The sequence below is a fragment of the Netta rufina genome, assembly GCF_964035555.1.
Source record: "Netta rufina genome assembly, chromosome: 11".
Classification (NCBI taxonomy): Eukaryota; Metazoa; Chordata; class Aves; order Anseriformes; family Anatidae; genus Netta; species Netta rufina.
Window position 1 is genome coordinate 15,599,183 of NC_140134.1, and position 15,503 is coordinate 15,614,685.

Below are 15,503 nucleotides of genomic sequence, written 5' to 3' on the forward strand. Positions count from 1 at the left end.
TCTCATTTAAGCACTGCTTCCAGGACTACAATTTTTCACAAATGCATTATTCCTAATACTATAAAAAGGAGAAGGGGGAGGGGAGAAAAGGAGCGGGGGGGAAGAGAGAGAGAGAGAAGGACAATACGCCCTTGTGATTTATTGTAGAGTAGATTGTCTGCAATAGTAGAGTGCTCTTTCTTAATCAAAGCTTTATTAAATTCTGGTAATAAAAGCTAAGTGTTTTTGGATGGGGAAAAAAGGCAAAAAAGGGTAGCACGCTCGTTGCTGGAACAGGCACACCAGCAGTGTGTGACTGAGAATCCATGTTATGGTCTCCAACTCCCCCAGCCAGCTGGTGCAAATGTCAAGCACAACCTGCCATAGCATGGCTGTACCCCAGCAATCAATAGGTCTCAGCCATGTTTTTTTTTTTTTAGATCTGTGTGCCATCAAACCTCATGTGCTTGCAAGGGAAAACTAGGTCATGTCTTTTGGACTGCAGAAGTTTTCTGAGTGTTTCCCAGGTGAGTGCACAGTCCAACAGAACCACAGGACAGGGAGGTTCTGGCCCCACTTTGAAATAACGCTGGAACAGATAAATGAGCATTTTTTGCTGGCTAGACACATTTCCCCGTTTCTTTCACTACATCAAGCCCCAGGACAACACTGCCTAGTCTTGTTCCCTCAGCAACTTACTTCCTAGGACCTACAGCATCACGATCACAGAGCTGTGAGGTGCTGAAAAGCACTGCAAGACAGTCAGCTAACCTTCTTTTCTAAGCAGTGCATTTTGGGATTTAGGTTGAAGAACATACTAAGGGAAAAGACATTCAACAGGATCATTCTGTCCAGCAGCACAGCACAGAAAAGTCATAATATGAAGAAAAGCTTACTTGATTTCAGCAAAGCTGCCAGAGCCTCAATGGCTGCCCTGGGGAAAGAAGAAAGATGAAGAAATGTCAATTTCTTTCATAATTTTTTAACCTTCATCTTCAGTCTTTGGGGCCAGGCTTCTCAGCTGGTCTATACTGACAGCTTATCATTGACTTCAGAGTTGCAGTGTTTTACACAAGCAGAGAACATAGTCTCTGCAGCTGACTCAGTTATTCTAAAAGACCATTAGCCCTCTAGCTTTTATGTTACACTGATTTGTAGCGACCATTAAATTTAAAGCAACACCCACATATCCAAAGTAATGAAGCAAGTCCTTAAACTGCTGCCCCAGAGCTATTTCTTTGTATCAGAGACTCAGCACATGCCCATTCCAGACACCAGTGTTTCTATCTACATCAGCAGATGATAACTTCTGCATCAATCTGGGACATCCATGTCAGCATTTCCAGCCAAATTCCACTCCATTCTCCGTTTTCCCAAAACAAGCTTCCACCCCATCCTCCCTTCCATCAACTTTAACTAAAAGTAAGTTTTATTTTAATTATGACAATGCTTTGCATCACAGTAGCATGTCAAGGTCCTCACGCAGATCAGGGCTTGTAAGAAAGGTGGTGAAGCTGTGTGGCAAGGCTACTTGCCCCATAGTAAGTAGAGAAGTAGATGCAGATACTTTTGTGGACCCTCTGCATTTTCAATGCACAGGTAAGTTGCTCATCCTGCCTGACTCAGCATAGCACCAGTTTGAACGGGATCTGGCCAACAGAATTTGCAGCTTGAAAAATCTATACTGAGACATCCTTGTCCCTCCCCGCCCCCACGTAGTATATGCCCATCCTACCAGCCAGGCAAGATTTTCTTTTCCAGTCATGCTGCTGGAACAAGATGATCCTTGTTCTAACCTGGCTTACTGCTGTGAAATTTCAAGTGCCCACAGCTTATTGAATAAATACAGCTACAATACCCTTCATACCCATGGATTCCTTAAAATGTAATCTCTTTAGAAACCAATCCCCAAATAAAATCACATTAACTTCCCCATACTGAGCCAATTATCATCCTGTAGCAAGAAATATTTTTTGTCATCAAGCTGCTGTTCATTGTGTCCTGACAGTGGCTGAGACTAAGAAAGACTTGAGATCTGGTTCTTGCTGATATTGGGTTGATGTCCTTGCATACTGCCATTCTTCCGTAATGAAACTGTTAGAATTCAACACCAGTATTACAAAAAAAAAAAAAAAAAAAAAAAAAAAAAAAAAAAAAAAAAGAGCATAAAAACTACTCACAATACAGACAGAACAAGAAATCAGCAGCTAAAAATCTCACCAGCAGAAGCACAGTCATGCTCTCATTGCTTTAACTCCACCTAAACAACAATCACTGAGCTGGTGGGAGGAATACCGTCAGCCACCAGCCATTCTGCATGCTCAGGACAGGGATATGCTACCTCCACTGATCGCTCACTCTGTCCCTAAGCCTTCATGTTTGGGACAAAGTAAATATCTCTAAGCAAATTAAAAGGTCCATCCAGAGCACCTCAGTGAGGTCACCTTACAGCATGTTTTCTCTGTTAAAGCAAACATTACTTGCTTGAGTTTACAGTAGTCTCTGCAGGCCTGATGTGATCACACCGGAACAGTAAAGGAGTGAAAGAAGGACCGGAGTGTTTCTGGATGCAAGCAGAAGAAATTTAGGGAGTTTAAGGCAGCTTCTGGTTTATTTTAAGAATTTTCAGTCACCATCTACTTCTGAAGCAATATTACAGTCCTGCAACTGTAGCTGGCTGGTTTTCCCACATGCCAGACTAACAGCCTAGAGCCATCTCCATCTCAGTCCATGCCTGTACATATTACCACAATAAAATAAAGTGGAAACAAACTAGTACATTTCATCCCTTAACAACTGAGATTCATCACAAAGATTTTGTCATAGGTGATATGTAGTGTTCTGTATGTCCTACAGCAGGCACTCTACAATTACTCATAAGTAGGTGCAGACCCAGTGGACCAACCTCAATGCTATGCATCGCTTTAGAACAAGTTTTGAGAGAAAGAATAATTAAATACTTGTGTAAGGTGCCAAGTGGATAAAACAGGTTTAACGAATAAAATGAATTTAAACCAGAAGCAGATCAAGCCAGGCTAACTTGATGTCTTTGATAAAATAACTGATTTTTCTAGACAAGAGAAACACAGTAGGTCTAATTTATCTGTACTTCAGAAAAGCACCATACTGGAAGTTATTAGCTAAGATAATGAAGATGGGGATTAGCACAAGAATTGCAAGGTGGGTAAGGAACTGGTTAAAGAGGCAGTGACAGGAGTTATGCTGAAAGAGGAATTATTAGGCTGGAGGGAGGTTATGTGTAGAAGTTAAAGGATACGTTTTGAGACTGATTTTATTTTATACTTTCCTTAATGACCTTGGCACAAAAAGTCAGAGTACACTAACAAAATCTGCTGACAGTGTGAAGTGTTGGAGCCATTGCCAACAGCGGGGAGTTCAGATTATCTTTCAGGAATAGCAGGATGTTCTTGAGTTCTGAAGCAATAGAAATGGGATGAAATGTAATAGTCAGAGTGCAAGGGTATGCATTTAGGGTTTAAATAAGAATTTCTGTTATGAGCAGGGGCTCATAATTTGGAAACTAGTAGAAGGACACCCTGGATATATGAGCCTATTAGAGGATTAGGACAAGTGTGACCCAGCAGGGTGATACAACTGCGTAAAGGACAGATCAGGGTTCAGAAAAGCCACTGCCAATGGTGAAGGGACGGCATGAATGTTTTCACCAAGACTTCACCTGAGCAGCTGTGTGCAGTACTCAAAAGGAACGGTACAGAAAAGGGCTAAGGAAGTGAATATGGAAACAGAAGTCTCATGAGGAGTCTTAAAGATCACGGTTTGGTCACCTTTGCAAAATAATGGTTATAAGGGGAGTTGATTGTTCTCCATAGACGCACTGGGACAGGGGGATGTAAACACTGAGGAAGTCAGAGAGCTACTTAAGCTAAAGAACAAAGTTGGCATGAGGACAAATGGATATAAAATGGCCATGAATAAATTTCAACTGGAAATTAAAAGATAGGTTTTAAGCACTGGAAAATGAAGCTCTGAAACATCCTCTTGGCAGCAATGGGATGAACAATGTAATGACTTTGAAAAGGGAGCCTGAATTGCTTATAATGGGATCAAGAGGCTCAGCTGCCAATGAGGAAGGGGTCTGAAAAAAATTGACCCTTAAATCACTACAGTCCTATACCCCTAGATTTTAATCATATACAAAATAGAAGTGAATGATAAACAGGTATTCTAAACAAAAAGTCAGTTAACCAGGCCAGAAAAGAGCAACTGCACCAGCTTAAACTGAAAGCCCAGATAGTCTGGTATCCCATGTCCAACAGTGCTCAGGGAAAGAATACAAGACCAGAGCAAAAACACAATGCTGGAACTTCCAGAAGAAACTCATACTTCAACAGTTTGAAGTCCAGAGATGTCATAAATGTAACATAACACCAGTGCCCATGGGAATTTTTTAACTTAGTTTGTTTTCCTTCAATGCAAAGTCATCCACAACATCCTAGGAAAGAAGTGCCTCACACAGCATAGCTGTGAACTATCCCCTTGCACATTTTTTTTTTTTTTTTAAACTAGGAGTTTATATCATCATTGTAATTTACACCTTAAGTCAGCTGTCAACAAGTATTCCCAGAATATTATCTGCCTTTGGTGCTGAAAAAAATCAAGCATACAAAATACCCTGTGGGAATCATATCAAGTCACAGAAGAGAAGGAAGAGTAAACTTTCAACAAGAGTAGCAGGATGTATCAATAAGCTTACAGCAAGCCGGGGCAACTGGTGTTTGTGATATCGGCACCTCTTAACAGCATATGGTAAACCAACAGCATCTTTTCTGGCATCAGAAAAGAGAATGAGATGAAAAAGCCTAGGAGAGGAAGATGGAGAGAAAGCAGATAAATTGTACATGATAGCAGGAGAGAAAAATAAAAGATGAGAACAGTAGGGAAATTTTAAGAGCACAAGAAAGATGACTATGAGCCATATGCTAGACCAGAGAATTTGATAGCATGCCCAGTGCAGAACTCTGCATTTGTCTCAAGAAGGAATGGAGGGAAAGATTTCATTAAAACAAAAAAAAAAACTGGCAAACCTATCCAGATGCCTTCCTCTGATTTTCTGTTCTTTGTGGTAATATGTTAGTAAAAATCTTACACTGGGATTGACAAAGCAGCTATCTCAAAGGACACTCATTTATATATTTCAATAAAAGGATATATAAATAAAGCACCCCTGTCTTAAGAGGCATAATAAATGCTGATCCATAATCAGAAAACATTTAGAACTGCCTGTAATAGCAGTCAAGACAGCCACTTTGAAGCATGGAAGTCTTTTGAAGTGTTTCCAAATCAGCAGCTTGGGTATCAGGGCAGGAGTACAACTACTAGACAGATAGACAAACAACTTCCAGATTCTGTGCTTAGGAACCAGGAGCAACAACAAAGGAAAAAATCCACTTCCCAAGCCAAAGAACAATTGGATTAGCCAGTAAAGTTGAGCTGCTCAGAAGCATAGACCAAAGTCTTTTACGTCTAGGTCACCCCTTTAGATCTGGCCTAGGGGACAGCGTCCGCTGGAAATCACTGCAGACAGAGGAGACTGGGAGTCAGTGTCTCAAGTTTTCTTCCTTGCTCTGATCTTGTCTCACAGGCTGTAGCTCTCTGCATTATGATGGACAACTCTGTGCCTCTGTTTCTCTGTCTTTTGACTAGATCATTTATTTCCATTTCACTCTATGTTAGAAAGACTCCTGAAAATGAAAAACATTGTTGCAGAAGGCATGCCTGGTGGACTATATGAAAGGATTTTAAGACTCGCAGGGCACATTGAGTTTGGCGCCCATCTGTTCAGTGCTACCTTGTGATTACGAAGAGGGAACAGCAGAGAAATTAAAGAACGAACAAAGAAATGATCCAGAAGGGTTCTGTAAATCAGCTCCCAAGTAATTTAACCAGCATCTTCCTTCACCTGTGAGATTTTATCTTATACATGCTTAAACATGAAACATCCCTCTTCAAATTATTGAATGAAAGCTAATGGTTTGGTGCTTCATTAAGTACTTCTTCAGACCCATTGCAATTCCTAAAGGCAATCACACCCGGATAATGAAGATGTAAGTACTATTTTTATAGAGACTTAAGAAAAAGATTCTGCCCCTGCCTGGCAGCCCCCATTGCCTCAGTCCATGCTGCCTCCTTTTGCTCTTCACCCTGCAGTTTCTCAGTAAACTCACTTGTTGCTGTCATGTTTATTTATATCTCACACAGCGTGGGGCATGGACCATGCTATATACTTGTACAGTATCACCGGGAATCTCAACTGAGGGCTCAAGGTATTACAGCTTACAGGCTTAGGGCCTGTAAGCTTCAATTGCCCCGGTCTCTGTAAGGAATTAAGTGCACTCAGGAGTATATATTGCCTGGCTGCATTTTTCCTCCAACTCCTGGGACTTTTACTAGCTACTGGAGTTTATACAGTCACAGAGCAGCTCACTCAAAAGACAATTTTACATTTGACAACTGAGAGACATTTAGAAATGTGTAGGCACCACAGCAATAGGTACTTTATAAATCCTCCCAGAAGGTATATCTCATCCGATACAGATGTCTTGAATAGTCATTTCCCTTGTGGCTCAGAAATATAGATCTTCAATATGCAAACACTTTGATGATGCGATTTGTTTTGTTTTAAAGTTTTTAAAACCAGCAGTTTCACAAGCCTTAGAAATGCAGGTGGGCAAATGTGCATATGCTGCTAGCTGTTTCATAGCACTGCTGGTCTAGGACTGACAAAAAACACCCATCAAACCCACTTTAATTCCAGCTTATTAGGTAGGTATTAAAATTTATGCTAAAGGCAAAGCTTGTTTGCAGTCTGCAATGTCCTACACATTGCCAACAGGTGGAGTTTGGAGATCCAGCTGTTTTTCACAGATGTGCTTTTGGTATAATGCCAAAGGAAAGAGAATAAGTCACACTCCTTTTCTAATAGGAACTTCAGTTCTAGTGCCTTCTTTCCCCCCTCCTGGAAAAGCACATGCTGCTTTTAATCAAAATCTACATCTCCTACAGAACCTATTCTCTATGATGTTATTCATTTTACTGAATAGGATCCTGTACCAAAAAAAAAAAAGTGCAGAAATTAAACACATACTGAACAGTATTTCATCCCCACCTTTAAGGATTTCTATGGGTATTAACTGTCAGAGTAGGGTTGTTAAAAAAAAAAAAAAAAAGATGAGCGAGCACAGGTACCAAAGTCAACGCAAAAAGACTAACAGCAAAGGGAGTGATGGTTCCCTACTTTTTAAGCCTAAAACAAGTCCAGGATGGAATTTTCTCCTATCTTACACTTTGGTGAGCAGAAGTCAGCGTGTTCTCCAGATGACATGCTGTGCTTATTGAAAAGTTATAGTTGTGATGCAGAAGCCCCAGTGTGAAATCCTCCTGTCTGCTCTCATGGCCAATACGATGAACATATCTCAGTTCCCAGGCTCAGCTCAAAGCCTTCACTGAAGCACCTTCCAAACACCTCTGCCTGCCCTGGAGCCTGTTAGGTTACATCAGTGAAAAGGTACAACATTTCAGCCTCTTTCATCTCTGCCTCCCAGGAAGAAGAGTCACTCCAGGGTTACCCTCCAGGCATCCTTACAACTATCCTACTCTTTCTAGTGTAGGAGTACAGAAGGAGAGACAGCTGTATCCTAAAAATCCATCCTATTCTTTATACCTCTAACTTAAATTAGCTTAAAAGTAGCAATAAAGAACAAGGTACAAAGAAAAAAAAAAAAAAAAACTTGAATCCTTGCCAAACAAATGCCCAGGCATTTCTTACAGTATGGGCAGAGTTGGCACTGCTTCCAAAGGCAGAAACCAAAGCTCAGAAGATTTCCTATTCCTGTCAACTCCCTCTCTGAGGTCAGATGTCACCAATATGGCTGAGACAGGCTGTGACAGCTTGTCATTCACATCAAGATAAAGAGGCTGGAAGGATCAGTCAGACAGGTTTCTTAACAGATCAATCACCCAGGCAGTTTCAGGCTGACAGTGTGAGAACCCAGCTCTCACACCCAAGGGACACATGCAGGGGGACAGAGAAGGGCTTGATCCTATCCCTGATTAACTCAGGAAGGGGAGGGGTGAGGATATTCAGAGGCCACGTCTGATAACAAGACCCAACACAGCCCTACAAAACATCTCATACACACTGAAAGCACGTCAGTGAGCAGGGTTAAACCCCTTGTTTCCCCAGAGAACTGTCTTCCAACTCTTTTCAGTCACCAGCAAGAAAGAGCCTGGTGGTCTGTCAGCTTAATCCTTAATTGCCACTTAACTAATAGCTATCAGTTCACAATGACTGGCAGTCTACTTGCTGGAGACCCCAATAATTGACATGTACTTTGTGTGCATGGCAAGGTGCATATGGGGATAAGACCCAACCCCTTCTGCTCTCTTCTGGACCCTCCCTACTCCCCCTTCCTCGAGGCTCTTCTGAATGCTACATATAGCCAGAGCAAGGGCAGGAAGAGGGACACAATCCGCATCGAAGAAACCCTACTTGCTGCATGATGAAGTCAAGGGGCAATGCTTGGTGATGTACCCAGATGCCCCAGGCTCAAATCTCAGTAGGGCAACTTGATCTTCTGTCATCAAGAGTAGTTGGATTGCAGGTGCTTTGCCACTGGGGAGCCTCTGAAGGCAAGTTATAAGAGACTATGAAGATGGGGATACCCAGGGCCTCATGGTGCCAAATAACAAGCCTGCTCTCACACAATACTGCCTGAAAGATTTTATTTTATGTATGCAACCATTTGCTGGCAGCAGGCTATCCAAATGCAGCTTGTGGTGCCAGCAGTCCAGGCAGTGAGGTATCTAACATGCCATTGCTTGTGCCCAGAGTCAGCCTAAAAGTAACTTAAGTTAATACAATAACAGACCTGGAGGAAAAAAAAAAAAAAAAAGAAGAAGAAGCTGAAGGACTGATAAAGTACTATCTCCCTCAAGCTCTACACCAGGAAACAAGGTTTACTTATGTGGCAGCCCTTTCTTTAAGCGTAAGTCAGATGCCTCCAAATAAAAGAAGGAATTACTGATATTGAACACAAGATGAAAAACTGTGTTTGCTCTTTTTAATCTAATGACACTGTTTCCATATTACAAAGGTCTAGAAATAGATCCATGAGTTTATATGGCACTTCAGGTTTCCCCTCTGGTCCTGTTCAGATGAAGCATGTCCACAAAGACCCGCCAAAGGAAACTTAAATCTTAACACTCAAAGGAAAAATAGCTGGTTTGCAGAGCTTCTTTGAATATGCCAGAGGAAACAACATTTTCATGCAAGTACAGCTGCTGGAATCATTTCTCCTTACTCTGCATGACAAGGTGCAAACTGGGTGATTGTAAACTGGCAATGTCTTATAACATAGCCCTGTAGTCCTACTCAGTTCTGCCTGTTCCTAAGTGTCCAGTTATACAGCCTACCTATAGCACGAGTCCACGGTTTGAATGTGCAAGTAACTATTTACACATCAGCTGCAGCACTGACAGCACAGCGTTACATTCACATTTGCAGTAGGGAGCAAATTGAAAAAAATATTGATGCTAATTAATCTTCTTGAATGCAAGACTTTCCATTTATCAACCTCCACACGCTTCCCAAGTAGGGAAACATCATTTCCTCTGTTATGAGCACAAGTTAAGCAGTTTTTATATATTGCTCATATCTAAATCCCAAAGGACAGTGGTCAGAGCTAGAGCTACCTGACAGCTCACAAGCAAGTAGAATTTCAACCAAATATATGGAAGATATGGAGGAACTGTCATCAATTTTCTCCCTTTTTTCAACTACCTGACTTTTCATTTCTTTCAGTGAAGTTCCCTCACCTTATATACACTTTTTTTTTTTTTTTTTTTTTTTTAAACTTACCCCCTTCAGCACTGAATTTACTGTGAATTGGGCAGTTCAGTTTCAGGGTCTTAACTAATGCTGCTTGGAAATACTGAGGTGTCTGTTTTATAAACCCCCCGTGTGTGTGCACATGCAACTTTGAGCTTAATTGGTACTAAATCAATCTCAAATTGAGATCAATGCATAAACACGCTTGAGAAACACAATGTAATGTTCTTTCAGAGCTACATTAGGCATCTCGACCTCCACTGAAAAGGCATTTCTATGTGTAAACATGCAGCTAACACTCAGCAGGATTTTTCAAAGCCCCTTTGTATATTAAGATCAGAACTACCTTTTAACTCAATGGAGTTAGTCCTTTAGCCTGCCAAGAGACTTTCCAATGAGAACGTCAGATTGTCAGCCTCATCTTTATGCCACCAAGTATCTCTGAGAGTCTGAACCTTTATTCAGAAGACTCAGTCTTCACTGACCAAAGTCTCTTCATTCAAGACCAATAACCAGTTGATAAGAAATGTTTCAATTCTGTTATATGTAAAAGAAACATCAATTTTACCTGCTGTGTGTTTTGAAAACAGAGGACTGCAAAACACATGTAGAACAGTGCTAGAGACACACAGCACTGAGTAGTTTTGCCGCAGGCAAGTAAAGTAAGGATGAAGTCTTTGGGAAAATAGATGTTGCAATTGCAGAGCAGGGAGGAAAGCTTATTAACTGGCCTGGAAATTTCAATAAAGGTTTAACAGAAAAAAACATTGTGCTATTTGCCTCCCTCTGCCATTCTGTGGTTTCTGTCTCGCTTGAAAGGCAAGAGAGAATGTGGATGCTGCTGTATTGTGTAGCATACCCAGATACATCTTTGCCGAAACAGGAGCCAAAGTATGGAAACTGAACAGCTTTCACTGCCCTGCAGCAGTTTTCTGGACATAAGATCTCCAAGCTGTAACAGGAAAAGCAGAGTCATCTGAGGACATGTGATCAACTTCAAATTAAATAGGATAGCCATTGCAAATGAGGATGCATCTTCTGCAGGATCTATCTGGGCAAGCAGGCCAAGACAGTGTCACAAGACACTTAAACACAGCAGCAGACACCACCACTGCTGTGAATCTGTCCTTGTCCTCTCCTCAACTTCACAGCTCAAGCAGGACAGAAGTAAGACTTCTTACCCCAGCAAGAGCACCCTACAGACTGCAGGTCAGAGATAAGACTCTCTGCTGCCACAGTATCTCAAGATATTTAGCATTTCAAAGACTATCAGCTATATAAGAATGAAATGGAAACAGCATAGGTAATGGTTCCAAGAATGGAAGAGAAGTACATTGAGTTCAGAAGCTTTCAGCCAGAGAAATACTATTCTCCATCAGCTCATGGAATTTCTTTTGGTACATGCATGCAACTCCTTATTAATCAGAAAATTAGTCACATCTTAGTTCTGATGACTGTTCTTCACAGCAATTAGAAGGGAAGACATCAGTAACAAGCCAAAATACAATAAATACTGGGTCAAATTCTCCCAACATCGGCCATCTGAAGTAAGCAATGTCACTAGTATAACTGCAGGGGCTTTTTGAAGCAGTAATTTGCAGAAGCCTACGTAATTGAAGTCAGTATTTTTTCTTTATTCTTTTCATTGGAAAGCTTCCATCTGATATAAACAAGCCAAACTGTCTGAGATTTGAAAACAGACCATACCAAAGCCAAGGCTGGTGGAACTTCAGCTGTAAATAAAAGAACGAATTGATGGAAATAATTAAAAAGCACAGTAAAAAAAAAAAAATAGAAGCATTATCAGGATGTTTTTTCCATGTGCCATTGTGTTTTCTTTTGCACAGAAAAACCTGGAAGGCAGTTAAAACTGGAATAACCACAAATATTGAAGTGCAATTTAAAACAAAAAAAAAAATCAAAAAAGAAATGAGATGAGTAGACAGTGAACTGTTGTGGCATTGCAACGTATATCCTATGGTATACACAAAGATCAAACTATCTCCATTTAACACTAGAGAAGAAAGAATATAGAGTAAGTTACCCAAATATATTGGATGATTTTATCTTCCACTATAGTGTTGCCGCAGGCTGACAGTAGAAGCTCAGAGCCATGACCTCTAAAAGATTTACACTTCAGGGGGAGTTTCCATTCCCAACCCCAGCACCGCAGCTGTATGCAGAGTCAGCAGCCCTGTTCTTCCTCAGCAGTCACTTCAAGTTTTCAGGTTCTCCCCTCCATGTTTCAAGTCCTGTCTCTGAACACATCCCAGAGCTGCTCAGCTCTGTGTTTATTTACAGATTTTACTGGCATTGCTGCCATTCCAAGTGTTACCCTGCAGATAAAGAGACCAAGAAGAGCCCTGACAGTATCAGCTACCCAGAGACCTGTGCTGCATATGTAGCACCACTATTTAAAAAGCCTTCCTTTCCTAATGAAGATCATCTCACCTGCACTTGGTTAATACTGTAGGTTTTTTGGCTATTTTTTTCCCTACAATCAGCATGTACTAACTATCCAAAAGAGCCTGAAAGCGACTGTTGGAGCTCTCTGCCTCCTGCCCACTGGAAATGAGTCAGTTGTAGTGCCTGTATTGCTAAAGCCAGCCACCCTGCTGCTGCTGCTAATGCTGGTGCAGCTCCAACAATGCTATCAGGATAGGGAATCCTAGTGTAGAAAGGCTGTTGCTAAGGGGATCTGACACTGTGCCGTCTAACTCTGCTCGGGGCAGGTCTAATCACTGTGGTGCTTTAAAACCACTGATAGTTTTAGAGACTGGCTCACACTTCACCCGCCAGCACTGGCAGAGCTGGAAAAAAGCCATAGCAGCCCCAGGAAATTCTTAGGGCTGTTTTTCTTGTGTGGACAGCAACTACTCAGGGCCAGCATTGCTCTAAATCATTGCTACTGGAGCTCTGCACTGATGCTTTCTTTCATTGTTGTTTGTCGTATTTCCCATGTCTATCTTTGGACATAAAGTTTTTGTTGGGAGGGTCTTATAGCTTCTTTCTCCCTTTCATAGGTGTAATAGGCTTCTGGGTGGGAGGAGAACGCCAAAAGAACAATAAATCAGGTGAAAGGCAAGGGGAGGGGGATTTCTGGGCTCTCAGATGGGCTGACACACGAGTGAGTGTCCTCAGCTTTGTGTGTTCCCTTTCTGGCTGCCATCAGAGATTCACATCATTATCCAACTCAGTGCTTCCCAAGAGGGGCTCTTTGTCTCCTGGACACAAGAAAACTAATACTGAAAAACAGGGAGGGTAGTCACAGTCTCATCACTTTAGTGATGAGATTCAACCAGGCTTTGCTCAGAAATCCCCTTCCCTCCAGTCCCAGTATCCCACAGCTGTCTGACTGATGCCTTCTGCAAGCTTTGGCACTTAGCGTCCATCTCAAACATGCTTACAAGGTCACATTGTTCAGCCCTCTCCTCACCCTGCCAGCTCCTCAGTCTGCTTCAGCCCCATCCTGCCCAAGCAAAAAACTTCTCGCTTGCTTGCTACTGCTTCTCTCTTTCTCACTTTTCCATCTGTCCTCACCCAAATGCCCCAGACACAACTGACCTTACTCCAATACCCTTAGGGGGGCATTAAGAGGTGCGGTCTGGTGTTAAGGCATCAAGTATATGAGAAGCCTGACTTTAGATGACTTGACCACAACACCACACCAGGTCTTAAATAAGCCCTTCAGACATCTTTTGTCTTCTACCAGACTTTTTGCCTTTTCTCTTACAGTCTTACAACCACTGGTTCCTCATCTCAGGTGACTTTTGGAAACTGCAGGTTATCTCAAACCTGTCACTTCTTCCTCTATTACAAAATGTCTAATCTTTCTCCTCTGCTCTCATTTTTATTGTGGTTTAGTCCAAAGTTTCTTTTTTTTTTTTTACCATTTACAAAATGCCTCGTACAGTTAGTACACACCAGTCTTTACCCTTCCCTCTATGGGACTATCATATTCAGCCACAAGGGATTCTTAGTGACAGTAAGAATTCACATAAATCTGGGCAGCACTCTAGGATGCAACTGATAAATAAAAATCAAGTGCTACCTCCCATTTCGATGGGACTGACAGTGGTTCCCCAGTTAGGTGGAAGATATGTCTCAGAGCTTCTAAGAGACACTGCACTGCAGTAAGGCACTCAAGTGTTAGCTTTAATCTAACACCAACAGTGAGACAATATGGCCATGTGAATAATGCCCCCAGATTGTCCTAAGAATCTTGGATAACCCACACTTGAGACCCTGCTGCAAACGTGAACAGTTATCAGAACTAAGTACATCAAAGCTAGGGCAAAGAGACCTTCCCACCAAACAAGCACAGAGGTCCTCCAGTGCAGACATGCCCAAAGAACTTGAGGACAGCAATGTGCCCTCATACCATCTTTCCAAAGATAATCCACCAGCTCAAAGGGGCAAAAATAACGGGAAAGCAAAGAATAACCTTTAGGTGAAAACATTGCTTCTTTTCAAACTCTGTTACTTCTACCTGAAATAGAAGTGAAACAAGATAGACCTAAAAGAAAAGTAATCACATTTTTTGAATTAATTCTCACAAAGTACACTGATTTATAAGCCAGTTCCTCCCTGTCAATGAGGTATTAAGTTAAACTTAGAAGTGGATTTCTTTATATAGTGTTTATTCACCAACTTTTAATGCCACAGAAATAGGTTATCTGTGCTTAATCTTGCCATACCAAAGGCTACCAAGAGATGGCACCAGGATTTCTACATGTTATATGTTTGACTATCTGGAACAACCTTGGTATATGGTATTTCTCTCCACCTCATCAAGTCTTCATCTATTTTCAAATCTCATATGAAAGTATTTTTCCTCCCTTGCCTCTACCTCTTAATTTTTCAATTTCTCTCTTCTGCCACTATTAACAGTACAATGCCAGTAAGTTATAATTCTGCAGTGCAACTCTATTTACTCTGCAAAGTAGCGCTGAGATACCATCAGTCTGAAATGAGATTTTATAACTTATTAATAATATTAGAACAGGTCATTCTTGGAAAGAAATCACACGGACCATAAAAAGAACAGAATGAACTGCATAAAACTGGGACACCTTTGGCTCAGAGCTCATTTCTTCTATTACAATGGCTCATTGCATTGAATTCAAACACTAGGGTTTATTTACTTATCAGTGATGTACATATCTCTGCTCCATGCTAAGATAAGGCTGAATAACCACTTGATGTAAACAAGAGCTTTAAAGGCAACTCTTTTTCCCCTTGTCACTGGCATCATTTCATTCAGAATAATATTTACTTGTTTTATTTAGCAGGAATTCCTAGGTAGAATTACATGTAGATCAAGCCCAGATGGGAAAAATGTCATTTGGTTGTGACATAGCTCAAAAGAAATCTCATCCCCTTCTGTGCATTTTCTACAGGGATCAAATGAACCAAACAGCAATTTGAGAGTAAGCAGGCACTAAGCATTGATTAATTCTGACCACATTCCAGTAGAATTGTTACTTTCCAACTAAATATCCAAACCACTCTACATGATTAATGGCAAAACAGTGACTAACAAGAGGAATTAAGGATGATTTGCTTTTGATCTCCTATCAGGAACTGTTGCCAAATAAACAGAGGCAGAGTTGTGTGTGGACGATTCCTCAAGAAGAACCAATCACAGCAGCTCCTA

General features: G+C 41.3%; 1 protein-coding gene across 1 annotated transcript in view; it reads right to left on the reverse strand.

Annotated features, from left to right (window-relative positions):
• AGBL1 (AGBL carboxypeptidase 1) overlaps positions 1-15,503 on the reverse strand; it is a gene marked incomplete at both ends in the record, with an annotated part of 284,899 nt that overhangs the window by 239,931 nt on the left and 29,465 nt on the right. Inside the window, one exon of the mRNA XM_084293364.1 lies at positions 876-913. Within this exon, the coding sequence (XP_084149490.1) occupies positions 876-913 (38 nt within the window). The remainder of the gene's footprint in view (positions 1-875; positions 914-15,503) is intronic.